The sequence below is a fragment of the Myxine glutinosa genome, chromosome 8, assembly GCF_964187855.1.
Source record: "Myxine glutinosa chromosome 8, kmMyxGlut1.1, whole genome shotgun sequence".
In the NCBI taxonomy this organism is placed as follows: Eukaryota; Metazoa; Chordata; class Myxini; order Myxiniformes; family Myxinidae; genus Myxine; species Myxine glutinosa.
Window position 1 is genome coordinate 26,876,347 of NC_136268.1, and position 15,337 is coordinate 26,891,683.

At 46.7% G+C, this 15,337-nt stretch overlaps 1 protein-coding gene across 2 annotated transcripts in view; it reads right to left on the reverse strand.

Moving 5' to 3' along the window:
- LOC137433091 (N-acetyl-beta-glucosaminyl-glycoprotein 4-beta-N-acetylgalactosaminyltransferase 1) overlaps positions 1 to 15,337 on the reverse strand; it is a 143,096-nt gene that overhangs the window by 22,014 nt on the left and 105,745 nt on the right. Inside the window, exon 18 of one of the 2 annotated variants that reach the window (XM_068125546.2) lies at positions 13,934 to 14,087. In XM_068125546.2, coding sequence (XP_067981647.2) covers positions 13,934 to 14,087 — 154 coding nt within the window. Of the gene's footprint in view, positions 1 to 13,907; positions 14,088 to 15,337 lie in introns of both variants that reach the window. The other variant, XM_078783070.1, reaches the window with a different exon arrangement.

Consider the following 15,337-nt stretch of genomic DNA (forward strand, 5'->3'; position numbering starts at 1 on the left):
AATTTCTGCTGCATTGAAGTTTCCCTAGAGCACAGTGGCCTCCATAATTCTTAAATGGAACAAGTTTGGAGCAACCAGGACTCTTCCGAGAGCTGGCCACCCGGCCAAACTGAGCAATCGGGGGAGAAGGGCCTTGGTAAGAGAGGTGACCAAGAACCCGATGGTCGCTCTGGCTGAGCTCCAGTGATCCTGTGTGGAGATGGGAGAAACTTCCAGAAGGACAACCATCACTGCAACACTCCACCGATCTGGGCTTTATGGCAGAGTGGCCAGACGGAAGCCTCTCCTCAGTGAAAGACACATGAAAGCCCGCTTGGAGTTTGCAAAAAAGCACCTAAAGGACTCTCAGACTGTGAGAAACAAGATTCTGTTTCTTTGTGAGAAACAAACAACCAGCAGCATTGTCAGCTGTGACACCTTATATAGACAGGTGTGTGCCTTTCCAAATCATGTCCAATCAATTGAATTTACCACAGGTGTACTTCAATCAAGGTGTAGAAACATCTCAAAGATGATCAAGAGAAATGAGAGGCACCTCAGCTAAATTTGAAGTGTCATAGCGAAGGGTCTGAATACTTATGTCAATGTGATATTTCAGTTTTGTCTTTTTAATAAATTTGCAAAACTTTCTAAAATCCTATTTTCTCTGTGTCATTATGGGGTATTGAGTGTAGATTGATGAGGGAAAAAATGAATTTAAACGATTTCAGCATAAGGCTGCAACATAACACAATGTGAAAAAAGTGAAGGGGTCTGAATACTTTCTGAATGCACTGTGCATCACTACCTCATTGAATTTTAAAAAAATCCCTTTTTAAGGCCATTTTCCCTTCTAGAGTGGGGGTTATCCTTGCAGACCCAATGACAATCATCATGGTTTTCTTTTTGAGGCAATGTTTTTATGGTCGGATGCCATTCCTGATGCCAACCCTTTAGTCGCCTCTTACGACACGCAGGGATACGGTGTACCTATTCTAAACCGGGGCACACACCAGCACATTCATCCCAGCAAGCTGGTACTCAATTTGCCGACCTCCTAGGATCCCAAGCCAGCACCCGAAACGCTAAGCCCACACCAGGTTCACTACCTCATTGAATCACCATCAAAATAATTATTAACTAGAATGCTACTCTTCGACATCACGACATCAACTGATATGCCTCCACCCATATTATTACATCATTATAATACTTGTACTAAGTTTGTTTTAAATCCATTCAGCTGTTCTCAAGTTATCACATTTTTACCTGACATGACATGATTTACCTGACATGATTTACCTCAGGACTCCAAAATCGAATCAGTTCATCTTTACCTGATTATACATACCTGCACCAAGTTTGACTAAGATCCCTTCAGCCATTCTCGTTATCTCGTGGTAACAAAAACCTATCACGGACGGACGGACGGACGGACAGACAATCTGAAAACATTATGCCTCTGGCGACTTCATCGGCGGAGGCATAAAAATCTATATTAATCCCTTTTCGATCTGCTAGGCAGACAGCAGCTGCATCTCACTCTGCTGATCTGGAATGAGTAGACACAGGTCTGAAAAATGGGACATGTCCTTTAATCCCAGGAAATGTCATAGTTTCATCCTATTGCTCCAGAATGATCATCAAACCAACACACCGGTGTATTTCCTTGGTTATATCCACTGGAAAACGTTCAGTCTCTTCAACTTCTAGGCCTCACCATCAGCCATGACCTGCCCTAGGCCGACCACATAGCAAAGCAGCACCTTGGCATCCTTGGTCGATCATACTCTTTTGTTGGAAAATCAGTGACACCAACTCTTTCAGTTTACAGGGTCTTTGGCCATATCTCAATGGAATACTGCTCCTAGTACTGCTCTCCCCTATGGGCTGGCACCCCAGCATCACAGCAGTCTCTCCTGGATTCTGTGGAATATAAATCTCAAAATTATTCGAGTTTTCCATGATGAGAAGGAAGCTTAAGGTCTGTTGCTTTCACATTGCAGACAGGACGGTGGTCTCCGTTTTTTTTTTCTTTTTCCTAATTGCCTCTTCTGTCATATTGCTTCCTCTGCTCTCTGGCATCCGACCCTCCCTAGCTACTCTAGAATGCACACATTAATCCAGTAACCCCCTCTTTGTGAAACTTCCAAAATCCAGACTGACTGCACACCTTACCTCTTTAATTCCTCGCTTCTTCATCTACGGAACCACCTTCCAGAGGCTATTGTCTCACTGTTCCTCCTCCAGAAGTTCAAGCAAGCAGTGCACTGCATTCTCTCGTCATCCCAAAATCTGACCAATGATCATTATTACCCACATTCATCTTTTCCAACCCAATAATCTTATTTGCTACCTTCGGCGTGTCTTCCCTCCTCCCTCCTTCCCTGTTCATTAATTCCTTTGATGTTTATTTCACTGTCAGATCTACCTTGCTCTTCCATGAGCCTCACTACTATTAAAAGAAAATAAATAGCACCGCAAAGCGGGCGTAACCCCTCAGCCCATTGTTACGTGCTCCTCCCCAAACCCCGGTCACGGTGTACCTCCGAGCCCCGAGAGGGGTCATGGCAGAAAGATGTGTTATTCTGTATGTCAAAGATCAATGGTGAAACCACACCAATTGTTACCAACAAACAAGTATTGTATTAAGATCACACAAGATATAACAGTACAACAACAATAGTAATCAATTGTACAACCAATATATATATTTCCTATGATGGCACCATCAGGTTCGTACAATATAACTCACTGTGCTCCAAGTGAGTGAAAAGAAGAACATTCCCAATGTCTCTATTCCGGCATCAAGCCAAAGTCGATCCGCTCCAGTAATCGTTGGAACGATGTCTAATCGAGACCAGAATCCCGTTCGGATGACAGTCACAGTCACGCCGCCAAAGCTGCACAAAGGCGCCCTCAAGGCAACCGGGAAATCAGACCCTCAGGTATATGGATGTTCCATGGCTCCCACTCGGCGAACCGCAGATTTCCCACTCAAAAGCCACGTTACACACACACACACACACACACACACACACACACACACACACACACACACACACACACACACACACACACACACACACACCAGATTAACGTCTGAATGCGGTGAGAATGGTTGAAGCGAAGTGAAAAACCTTGAGCGAAGCGCAAATCCTGCGCGAAGTAAAAATATGGCCGACGGCCGGTTCTAGTGGCGTAACGGCACTCTGATGATTCTCTTCGGAATCGACCGCAAAACCTGACACGCAGGTTGATCTGTCACAGCGATAACAACTCTGTCGCAGGAATCCTTTCCCGGGAAACCCAAAGTTCACTCGTGACCCTCGTTCGCCAATCGTTCGCTCCAGACCTCGAAGCAGCTCGGCTTCTTGTCCGACTCACTCGCTCCGCCTTCTCTTCCCCCTCTTCCTCTTCGTCGTCGTCCGGATCCGGTTTCGTTTAAAACATTAACTTTTTTACCTTTTGAAAATAGTAATCTCTATTTCCCTCAAACGACAACAATAATAGTACATGGAATCAAAAATGTTTACAGTGGATGAAAACCACAACAACGGAAGTGACAAATCCGTAACACTTCCCCCCCTCAAGAAAGAAAGTTTGAACATAGTGAAAACTTTCTTTGCAGGCAAAAACTCTTTTAACAAACAAAAGTAAAACTCACACCCAAATGATCAATTCACGTGAGCCACAATAATTAATATTCCCCAAAATAAAGCAACAAAACTTCCAAACAACCTTCAGAAATTTCCAAAGTTAGTTCACTCTGGACAAAGCATCAGCAACGACATTGTCTCTGCCCTTTACATGCTCAATTTCCAAGTTGAACTCCTGCAAAGCCAAACTCCATCTCATCAACCTCTGATTTTTATTTTTCATTTTTTAAAATGAAGGTTAAGGGGTTGTGATCAAAAATCCAAAGCAAAGCAAATCTATTGCACTTTTTGAAGGAGGCCGAGCTGAGAGCCAGGTTTCATGGTGGTTGGGTGGTGAGGCCTGGAAGTATTCACTGCATGGACACATTTAGGAACGTGGAGTTCACGGGTTAATCCGTGTAGGAATCTTGGCTCGGCTGCTCCTGAGCACTCAGTGCTTCCAACTCTTCTCTTGATCATAAAAATCATAATCACGGTTGTAGAGTCGGGTGCTGTAGTCACGTGCGTAGCGGTCACCATCTCGGCTACCACCGTAATAGTCATCCCGTCGAGAGTTGCCAAAACTGTGCTGCTGCTGCTGGGAGCCTCCGTAGTAATCACGACTGCGGCCGCCACCAAAACTACTACTCCCACCCCGGGAGTCATAGCCACTCCTGAAACTACCTCCACATTTTCCTCCTCTGTAGCCCCCTCGACGCCCATGGCCTGCTTTCTCGACTGTTATGGTCCGACCATCCAAATCCTTGCCATTCAAATCCTTTTCTACATCTTTGGCATCCTTTGTGTTTTCAAACGTGACAAAGCCAAACCCTCTCGACTTTTGTGTCTCCCTGTCTTTTATCAGCAGCACTTCCAAGAGTGGTCCATATTTACCAAAGATAGAGTCCAGAACATCTTCACTTGTGTCAAAGTTCAGTCCACCTACAAAGAGCTTGCCAACATTGCCTCCATCCATGACTTGTGTGTGCTGACACCTAGTTTCAGGGTACTCGACAAGAAGTGCCTGTGCAAAGCGTGACGTCAGTACCTTCTCCTTCTCTTCAGAGCGCTTCCTATCCATAGCACGAGTCGCGGCACAGGATGGAAAGATACCCGGAATCTCCTGCTCTAACTGTGCGGTGTTATTTTCCACACTAGGCTTTTCAACAAACATCGGATTACCAGAAAGTCGACCACCGGCCAAATCATTCCCGATAACAAAAGATATTCCCTTTACAGGAAGAGTGGCTTGTAAACCTACGGTGACCGGTCCTGACACCAAATCAGACTTCAAATGGATGACATGAAGTGGAGCTTTAACATAGCCACCAAACCCCTGTAAAAGAACACTAACACCAGTTGCCGTCTTCTCTGACAATGGCAAAATGCCCTCAAGCATCAAAGATTGATGTGCTCCTGTGTCCCTCAATACCCAAACAGGTCTCTGGTTCGTGAAGTCTCCATCCAGTGACACAAACCCCTCTGAAATAAAAGGTTTGTAACTCTCTTGAACAAGGTCGTTCTGTGATGCCATAACTTTGGCATGGGAACCTTCACAAGGCACTGTCCTCCAAGGACGATTTCTCGCATTTGCCAATGCATTCGGAGTTGTACTAGTCTGACTCCGCTCCTGATTTTTCCTTTTCAGGGCGTAACATTGGGACATCAAATGCCCAGGTTTCTTGCAAAAAGCGCAAGTAGGCCCGGAGGAAAAACTCGTGGTCTGCCTCGGGCCCCCCGGAAGATAGGTCTGTCTTGGAACTGCAGTCTTCTGATCCCTAATATTCGCAGTATCAGATTGTCCCCATAGTCATCTCTAGGCCGCCTCCATGATTATTTGTTCTCCGCACCTGATTTACCATAACTCCTCTGGCTAACTCTAGGTGGGAAGTTAGGTTTGTGGAACCCCATCCTGTGTGTCAAGGCATAGTCATCTGCCACGGTTGCTGCCTCATACAACTCTGGTACTTTATTTTCATCCAGATGTACCTTCAGGTCCAGGTGGACACACTGTTTGAATTCCTGCACCAAGATCAATTGTCGCAACAGGTTGAAGTCTTTCCCAATCCCCTTCGAGTCACACCACCGATCAAACATGGTTTGCTTCATTCTGGCAAACTCCACATGGGTCTCACTCTCCCTCTTCCTGGCATTCCTGAATTTTTGTCGGTAAGCTTCAGGGACAAATTCATAGGCTTTGAGAATGGCTTTCTTCACTTTCTCATAATCAGCACATTGGTCAATCGGTAAAGCCGAATTGATGTTTTGAGCTTTACCCACCAGAACACTTTGCACTAACATAGTCCAGGACCCCACAGGCCATTTTAGCATTTGAGCCACTTTCTCAAAGTGTAAAAAAAACTTGGCTACCTCCTTTTCATTGAAGGGTGTAACCAGCCTGACATGCCCACCAACATCCCAAGTGTTCTGACTAGTTGTCGAACTAGCCGGCATGGATACTACTTCTCTCCATTCTCCCATTAATTCCAGCTCCTTGAGTTTAAGTTCCTTCTGATACTCCATGTCACGTTCCTTTAACTCCCTTTCGGCTCTCCTTTCCTCTGCTCTTTCCTCTGCTCTTCTTTCTTCTTCAGCTCTCCTTTCCTCTGCTCTTCTCTCCCCGAGTTCTCGTTCCTGTTCTGCTCTTCTCTCCTTGAGTTCTTTTTCAGCTCTCCTTTCCTCTGCTTTTAACCTTTCCTGGCTCTGCAGTTGCATCTCCATTTTCCGGAGCTCCACATTTTCTTTTTCTTCGGGTAACCAATCCAAGGCTACCTCTTTCCATGTTCCTTGTGTTACGGGGTCAACCTCGAGGGGAGCCCCGGCAGAAAGATGTATGGTCCTTGGGTGAAAATAAGTCAATCAATAACGAGTCCACACCAAGGGTTACGAACAAACCCCAATATATTCCCAACTCCCGCACAGGAATCACAATGCGTTTACAGCACTTCCATATAATCCTTATCTATAGTATAGGTGGCGCCACCTTAACCCACAACAGTGTTGGCAACACTCACGGCCCTTGCCCCCAATGTCTCTGCACGCCTCCCAGGTGACGTCGAGTCGATCCAGCGATCGGGGAAGCAATGTCCGATTCCTGCACGCCTCCCAGGTGACCTCGAGTCGATCCAGCGATCGGGGAATCTAGGTCCGATTCCAATCCGGGGCTGGGAGTGAGGATACTCGACAACCTCAGCGAGGTTACCCGACTTCGCAGGTTCCGCAGTAATCCGGCGCTCTCCTGACGCGCGGACTTCGGTTCACAGAGGCACGGTTCCCTTGTCCTTCACGTTCGGCGGCTCGGTCTCGAGCTGCAGTCTCAACTCTCAACCGTCTCCTTCCAATCTCTTTCGCGCGCCAGGCCCAAGGTGCGACCCGTACACGCCCTCGTAGGCGTCGAGGCGAACAGCGCCGGGCGCTTGGTTCCTTCCCGGACCACACGGCACCTTGACACGTAACCGGCAATCAATCACCCCGCGCAGGTAACTCCTCTCGCCAGACGGGCTTTTCCAACTCCGTTCCAAAGTAGGTAACGATCGCCTCCGCTCGCGTCGGAGCTCTCGAAGCTTAAGATGGCCGCCCTTTTTCCTCCTCCTCCTCTTCTTCACGAACCCGTTTTCCGGTCTCGTTTTTCCCAGAAGGGCTCCTGACCCTTTAATCACAACAACCTTTAATAGAATATACATTAATAAGAAATGACCTGATTTGTAACCCCCTTAAACCCGGAATTCGTAACACTCCCCCCCTTCAAGAAAGAAAGTTTGAACCCAGCGAAAACTTTCGTTGCAGGCCAACTTTGATAAACAAACCAGATAACTCACACCCCCAAATCATCAGTTCCCCCCGGGCACAATTATCACTTAAAAATAAAGCAACAAAATTTCACAAAACCCCCAGAGATTCCAAAGGTAATTCACTCTGGACCAAGCGTCAACAACTTCTAATTTCTCTTGAATGACGGTTAAGAGGTGGTGACCAAAGCCCCAAAGTTAAACCTCTCGATAGCACTTTTTCGGGAGGCCCAGCTGAGTATTCACTACATGGACGCCTTAAGGAATGTGGAGTTCACGGTTAGTCTGGGGAGGAAAGTTCATTACATGGACGCCTTTAAGAACGTGGAGTTCACGGTTAGTCCGTGCAGGAAAGTTCACTACCTGGACGCCTTTAAGAACGTGGCATTCACGGTTAGTCCGTGTAGGAGCCCAGGCTCGGCGGCTCCACCGTATATAGTGCTTCAACTTCTCCGGACTCCTAACAGTTACGGTGGGACCCCTTGTCCCAGCCGTTACCTGACTGGCGGTCTCCTTCTCGGCCAGTGCTCTGACAATCATTATTTTGGGAGGTGCCGTAACTCTGGGAGCCTCCATAGTAATATCGGCTGCTGCCAACACCAAAGCTACCGCCAAGTTGTCCTCTTCTGTAGACCTCTCGACGCCGACGAAATGCCTTCCCTACTGTTATGGTCCGACCCTCCAAATCCTTACCATTCCAATTCTTCTCTGCCTCTCTGGCGTCTTTTGTGCTTGCAAACGTGACAAAGCCGAACCCTCTTGACCGTTGCGTTTCCCTGTCTTTTACCAACCGCACTTCCACCAGTGGGCCATATCTGTTGAAGACAGAGGTCAGAACTGCTTCCTTTGTTTTGAAGTTCAGTCCCCCTACAAATAACTTCCTCTACAGGAAGCGTGGCTTGTAAACCGACGGTGACCGGTCCTGACACCAAATCGGATTCCAAATGGATGACATGAAGTGGCGCACTAACACAGCCACCGATCCCTTGCAACCGAACACTATCACCAGTTGCTGTACTCTTTGACAATGGCAAAATGCCTTCAAGCATTAAGGATTGATGGGCTCCTGTGTCCCTCAATACCCTAACAGGTCTTGGGTTAGTCAAGTCTCCCTCTAGTGAGACAAACCCCTCATAAATAAATGGTTGGTAACTCTTCTGTGGGCGATTTCTTACGTTTGCCATCGCATTCGGAGTTGTACTAGTCGGACTCCGCTCTGGGTTGTCCCTTTTCATGAGGTAACAACTGGACATCAAGTGTCCAGGTTTTTTGCAAAAGGCGCAAGTAGGCCCGGAGGAAAAACTCGTGGTCTGCCTCGGGCCCCCCGGGAAATAAGTTTGTCTTGGGCCCGTAGCCCCCTGATTTCGAACAGTTGGGGTATCAGAGTTGTCCCCATAATCCTCTCGAGGCCGCCGCCATGTATTGTCGTTCTCCGCACCGGGTGTTCCATAACTCCCCTGCTGAAGTCTAGGCGAGGAGTTAGGTTTGTGGAACCCTATCGGGTGTGTTAAGGCATAATCATCTGCCATGGTGGCTGCGTCCCACAACTTTGGTACTTTCTTTTCCTGCAGGTACACTTTGATGTCCTCGTGGACACACTGTTGAAATCCCTCCACCAGGATCAAGTCACGCAATGTTTCGAAGTCTTTCCCGACTCCTTTTGACTCACACCACCGATCAAACATGTTTTCTTTCAATCTGGCAAACTCCACATGGGTCTCACTCTCCCTCTTCCTGGCATTCCTGAATTTTTGCCGGTAAGCTTCAGGAACCAACTCATAGGCTTTGAGAATGTGCTTCTTCAATACCTCATAATCTGCACATTGGTCCATTGGTAGCGCCGAATAAATATATTGAGCTTTACCCACCAGCACACTTTGCACTAGTATGGTCCAGGCCTCCTCCGGCCAGTTTAACTGTCGAGCCACTTTCTCAAAGGGTGGAAAAAATTTAGCGACTTCCTTTTCACTGAAGGGTGGAACCAGCCTCACATGTCTGCCCACATCCCAGGTGTTCTGGCTAGGTGTCGGCCCAGTCAGCAAGGGTGGTACCTCTCCCCGTTCTCTCATCAACTCCAGCTCCTTGAATTTAATTTCTTGCTGAAGCGCCATGTCACGTTCCTTTAATTCCCTTTCGGCTTTTCTCTCCTCTGCTTCGAGTTCCCTTGCAGCTCTCCTCTCCTCTGCTTTTCTCCCTTCTAACCTTTCCTGGAGTTCTCGTTCCACTCTCCTTTCCTCTGCTTGTTTCTCTTCTCTCCTCTCTTCTGCTTTCCTTTCCGCTTCTGATCTTTCCTTTTCTGCTTTCCTTTCTTCTTCTGCTCTTTCCTTTTCTGTTTTCCTTTCTTCTTCTGCTCTTTCCTTTTCTGCTTTCCTTTCTTCTTCTGCTCTTTCCTTTTCTGCTTTCCTTTCCTCTGTTTTCATCCTTTCTAACCTTTCCTGGAGTTCTCGTTCCACCCTCCTTTCTTCTGCTTGTTTCTCTTCTCTCCTCTCTTCTGCTTTCCTTTCCTCTTCTTTGATCCGTTCCTGGCTCCGTAATTGCAACTCCAGTTTCCGGAGCTCAACGTCTTCTGGTTCTTCGGGTAGCCACTCCCAGGCTAACTCGTCCCATGTTCCTAATCCCACCATAGACTGTATCACCGTGGTCTGCAACTCTGCCTTCCTCAAATTAGTTCGGACCTCCAAGTTAAAATGTTTGGCTAATTTCAAGAGGTCCGATTTTAGTAATGCTCGGAACTGTGCCTCACTAGGGGTTACCGCAAAGTTCTGTGCCACAAACGCCATGGTGACGACTGGTAACATCTGTTAACCTTCACCCCAGAAATTTCCAACAAAGAAAAGCAACAGTATTACTATTATTGCCATTGTTTTTTTTTTGTTTTTTTTTTTTGTTGTTTTGTCGGCAGAGCAAAACAATTTTGGGAACGTTGGAAAAGTTCCCACTCTTGGGAATTCTTTCCCGGACTAAAATTTAGAAAATTTTATAGATCCCGGACGTAGACCCAATTGCGAATCCGCAAATTGCGGCCATATTGAAAATCGCAGCGCGCCCATTTTCGAAAGGAACCTTCCTCGACCAAGCCCCAACACACACTGCAAAAATGAATTTAATCGGACAAGCCATTCTGCTCTAAATTGACAGAAACCAATTTTAAGATGGCTGCCGTGGCGGCTATATTGAAAATCGCAGCACCCCCATTTTCGAAAGGAACCTTCCTCTACTCAACCCCAACACACACTGCAAAAATGGATTTAATCGGACAAGCCGTTCTGCTAGAAATTGACGGAAACCAAAGGCTGACGGACGCCCGGATGGCTGCCGTGGCGGCCATATTGAAAATCGCAGCGCGACAATTTTCGAAAGGAACCTTCCTCTACTCAACCCCAACACACACTGCAAAAATGGATTTAATCGGACAAGCCGTTCTCCTTGAAATTGACGGAAACCAAAAGTTGACAGACGCCCGGATGCCCGGACGACGCCCGTGACGACAATACCCCTTAGCCCATTTTGGGCTGAGGGGTGAAAAGGACTGGTTCCTGCCGATATGACAGTCTACGATTAGCTTTTGAAAGCTCAGGCAATTGTGATCCTTGTCACAAAGCCCTAAGGTTTTCCATTCAATTGATCTGAGCCGGCAGGCGAGTACGCTCCTAACTTAGGTTTTCTTTCTTTCCTGTGTTTTCACTCCACTTTTCCATTTATATACAGTACTAGCAGAAGTACCGGGCAGGGGTGGGGGGGATATAAGGGGGGAATGGGGTGGAAGGGGTGCGGAGGGGGGAAGGGGTGGGGAGGGGGGAAGGGGAGGAGGGGGGGGGGGAGGGGTGGGGGTGGTAGGGGGAATGGGGGGAAGGGGGGAGGGGGGGAAGGGAGGCAGGAGAGGAAGGGGGTTCATCACCTTTTCGTTGAATATATGCTGGTGAATGTGGCGTTCATCACATTTCTGAGTTAAGTTTGATGCCGATCAGGAAGAAGAAGAAGCCGTACTGCCAACTTCGTACACTTCCGGAATTGTTTGATTTATTTGTGTTCAAATGTCTGGTGATTGTTTTGTATTTATTTTTGCGAATGTGTACTTGTATATAACTGTCATTAATTTAAAAAGGCCGGCACTATTGAGCGATTTTTTTTTTTAATCCAAAAAAACCAACTTTTTTTTTTCAATTTTTCTTATTATTATCTTTTTGCCTAAAACACTCCCAGGCACTCACTGATGAACCTCTGAAAGTTTGACGAAGACCCGTTTAGCCATCTCTGAGAAAAATGGCGACACAGACAGACAGACGAGGAATCTTATAGAGTAGATTCTTAGACAGAGAGAGAGCCTCCAGAGAAGAACAGAGAGAGAAACAATCATAAAAGCCCCTCCCTCGAAAAACCACTCATACTTTCTAAGGCTACACATACTTATATATCCAGACATAACTGCAAATCTCTCTACACAGGTTAAACTGTCAACCTTGTAATTTGCAACCCTTTTACACGAATGAACTTTTAGAATAAACAAGCATTGTGAGTATTGCGCTGCAATACATGTCCCCTACCGGCAGTCTGTCGTCCGGAAAACTGTTGGGGAAATTACCAAGGGTTATTTACCCACAGGTTCTGAATCGTTCCCAATCGCTAATTACCTCAGGACGGGCTCACCTGTGATTCGCACTCGGGACTTCGATTTATACACCTTGCAGACAGGTCAGCAGAAGCACGAGAAAATAAGTTTTTGATAAAGAACCTTTTGAGTCGCTAAATATCAGTAATTTATTATATTTTCCGGTTCACGATCAATGATCGATGTGCATATATATGTTGTTTGGCTTGGCTCCGCCCCTCCCGAAAGCGCACGCTGTGTCGCGCTGTTGACGTTCGCGAGACGAGGCTGAGGGCGTGCGGTGCGGCTTGAGGAGAACTCTAGAATAAACAAAATATCCATAAAAAAATTTTTTTCTCGCTTAATTAACGATATCTGCCAAACCACGTGCCCTATCGCAAATTCCAAAAGGACATTTTGGTGAACTGACGTGCTGAACAGATCTGTGAAGTTTCCCCTTGATTGGATCAAAAATGAGGGAGGAGCTCGGTTTTAAAGGTTCATGCTTAAAAACGTCATAACTCTGAAACCATGTGACGCATGACGTCATGCTCGCTGACCTTTTTGTTCGTCATGGGTATGCGATCCTGCCTGCAAAGTTTGGCCTCGATCTGTTCGGCCGTTGCAGAGAAAAAGGGGTTTTTGCGTTTTCACGAAAAACAATATGGCGGCCGAACCACGTGACCTGTGACGTCATAATTACCATTAAAATATTCTACAGACCGAGTCCCTCCTACGGTGAAAATTTGATCTCAATCGGTCCAATTATTGCAGAGAAAATCTTTTTTAAAGGAAATTAAAACTTAAAATGGCACTGAGTTAAGGATCATCAGTATTATCAGAATTCCCAAAGTTCAAAGTGCCATAACTTTGTCAAAAATGATCGAAACGTCGTGAAGTTCGAACTTGACCTGTAACCTATCATGAGGAAACCTTGTGCCAAGTTTGAAATCTTTAGCGTTAAGCGTTTAGAAAAAAAGTCCGGAAAACTGTTCTTTGCGTGACGGACTGACGGACGGAGGGACGGAGTGCAAACCTGTAGTCCCCTCCGGTGTACACCGGTAGGGGACTAACAAGCATTCTGAGTATTGCGCTGCAATACATGTCCCCTACCGGCAGTCTGTCGTCCGGAAAACTGTTGGGGAAATTCCCAAAGGTCAAAATGCCATAACTTTGTCAAAAATGATCGGAACGTCGTGAAGTTCGAACTTGATCTGTAACTTATCATGAGGAAACCATGTACCAAGTTTGAAATCATTAGCATTAAGCGTTTAGAAAAAAGTCCGGAAAACTGTTCTTTGCGTGACGGACGGACAGACTGACAGACGGGGGGACGGAGTGCAAACCTATAGTCCCCTCCGGTGTACACCGGTAGGGGACTAATAACTTACTTCAACAAACCTTACACAGTCATGTATAATGAGCTATACATTACTTGGGCTGGCAGGATGGGCCGAGAGGTACGCACACTCTCCTCTAAGCTGTCTAGCCTGGGTTCGAATCCTGACCAAACTATAAACCTGAATCCTGACCAAAATTATTGTCACAAAAGGCAGACGCCAAAAACCTGAGCAGTAAAACTTAGCTTTAATTGCATAAGTAAAAAAGGTCCATGTCTGAAGGCCGTGGAAACAGGAAGTGAAGCAGGTTCGTGTCAGGCCATGGAATTCGAAACTGTCCCAACCTCTACACATGATGATAAAATTGCTCATCCAAACACCTTGAATTAATGATGCTCGAAAACTGAACTACAAGAGCGTTTCATATTTGTAATGTCCATTGATGATGGGTTATGGAAAGGTGATGCAAAAGAGATACTTGTGTAGGCAATTGTTAAACTTAAAAAAGCATGTGCTTGGACTTTTAGTGAGGTCATATACAGCTATCAAACAATAGAAATGCCCTCCTTCCTACCCTTCATCACTTCCCAACCCAGGTACCATCAGGCTGCTGGGGTGTCGCTCCACATCCTAAACGCATGATGATTGGTGCAAAGGTCAGAAGACCCTCAACGCAATGACGCCGGATGGTGTCCAAGATAGAGCGCGGAAAGCGCAAATGCAGGTCACAAAGGAAAACGATGCTGTGCTGGTGCTGAATGAATGATTCAGATAAAAAAGGGAGGGGGGGGGGGGTGAGACACAGGAAGAGGGGGAAATGATGTAAGTTAGAAAGCACCCACTGTCTAAAAAACCCCAAAAAAAACCCCCCAAAAACACTTCTTCAAAATCCACACATAACATTAATCAAGAAAAGTATTTCCATCTTGGGTTATTTGATGATGCTCTTTAAACGGAATCATTTTGATCATTTCAATCTTGTAACCCAGTGCTACTGTGTAACAGTGTAACGCCCAATCTCTCCGCAACAACAATGCAGGACCAAGTTTTAAAAGAGACCAGCAGTAGGCTTACAGAGCCTACAAGGATGACAATTAATTGCAATTGCGTGTTCTCAAAACCCCTAATTTCCTTAGAGCTGAGTGGAGTAAAACGTCAGTTGGGCACCAGCCTACAATACTACTACAGTATTTATTGGAGGAATAATGAATCAACTTACACATATATACATGTATGTATATATATATATATATATATATATATATATATATATATATATATATATATATATATATATATATATATATATATATATATATTGAAGGAACTGCGCTCCAACGCGAGTCGAAAGAATTGACGCGACCAAAGACGGAATTCGTCCGAGTTGCTTTATTGAAATAAAACAGCTCAGGTATTCTCACAAGCCCGTTTATCGGGCAGCAATATATATACACATTTATGTCGGGAAGTTTGCCCGGCAAAAGCTATACCGGGCATGCCCGGGTGTCAAGGGCGAGCCTTGGAAAGGCGAGTCTGGACCTGCCCGGGCGTGTTTGGCTGCGGCCTGGCAAGTCGAGGCTGGGCGTGCCCGGGCGCTCTGGACGATCCCTGGAAAGGTGAGAGCGGGCATGCCCGGGCGCTCTGGGCGAGCCCTGGAAAGGCGATAGCGGGCATGCCCGGACGCTCTGGGCGAGCCCTGGAAAGGCGAGAGCGGGCATGCCCGGACGCTCTGGGCGAGCCCTGAAAAGGCGATAGCGGGCATGCCCGGACGCTCTGGGCGAGCCCTGGAAAGGCGAGAGTGGGCATGCCCGGGAAAGACGAGACCGGGCGTGCCCGGGAGGTTCGGGCGTGCCCGGGAACAGTGAGTCCGGGCATGCCCGGGAGAGGCGCGTCTGGCCGTGTTCTGGCCGGTGCAAGGCGATTGTGTGCATCCAGCGATAACCGCTACACACGCCCCTCCAGAATCGACCTGCACCGGCAGGGTCAATTTAAGGGGGGTCCGGA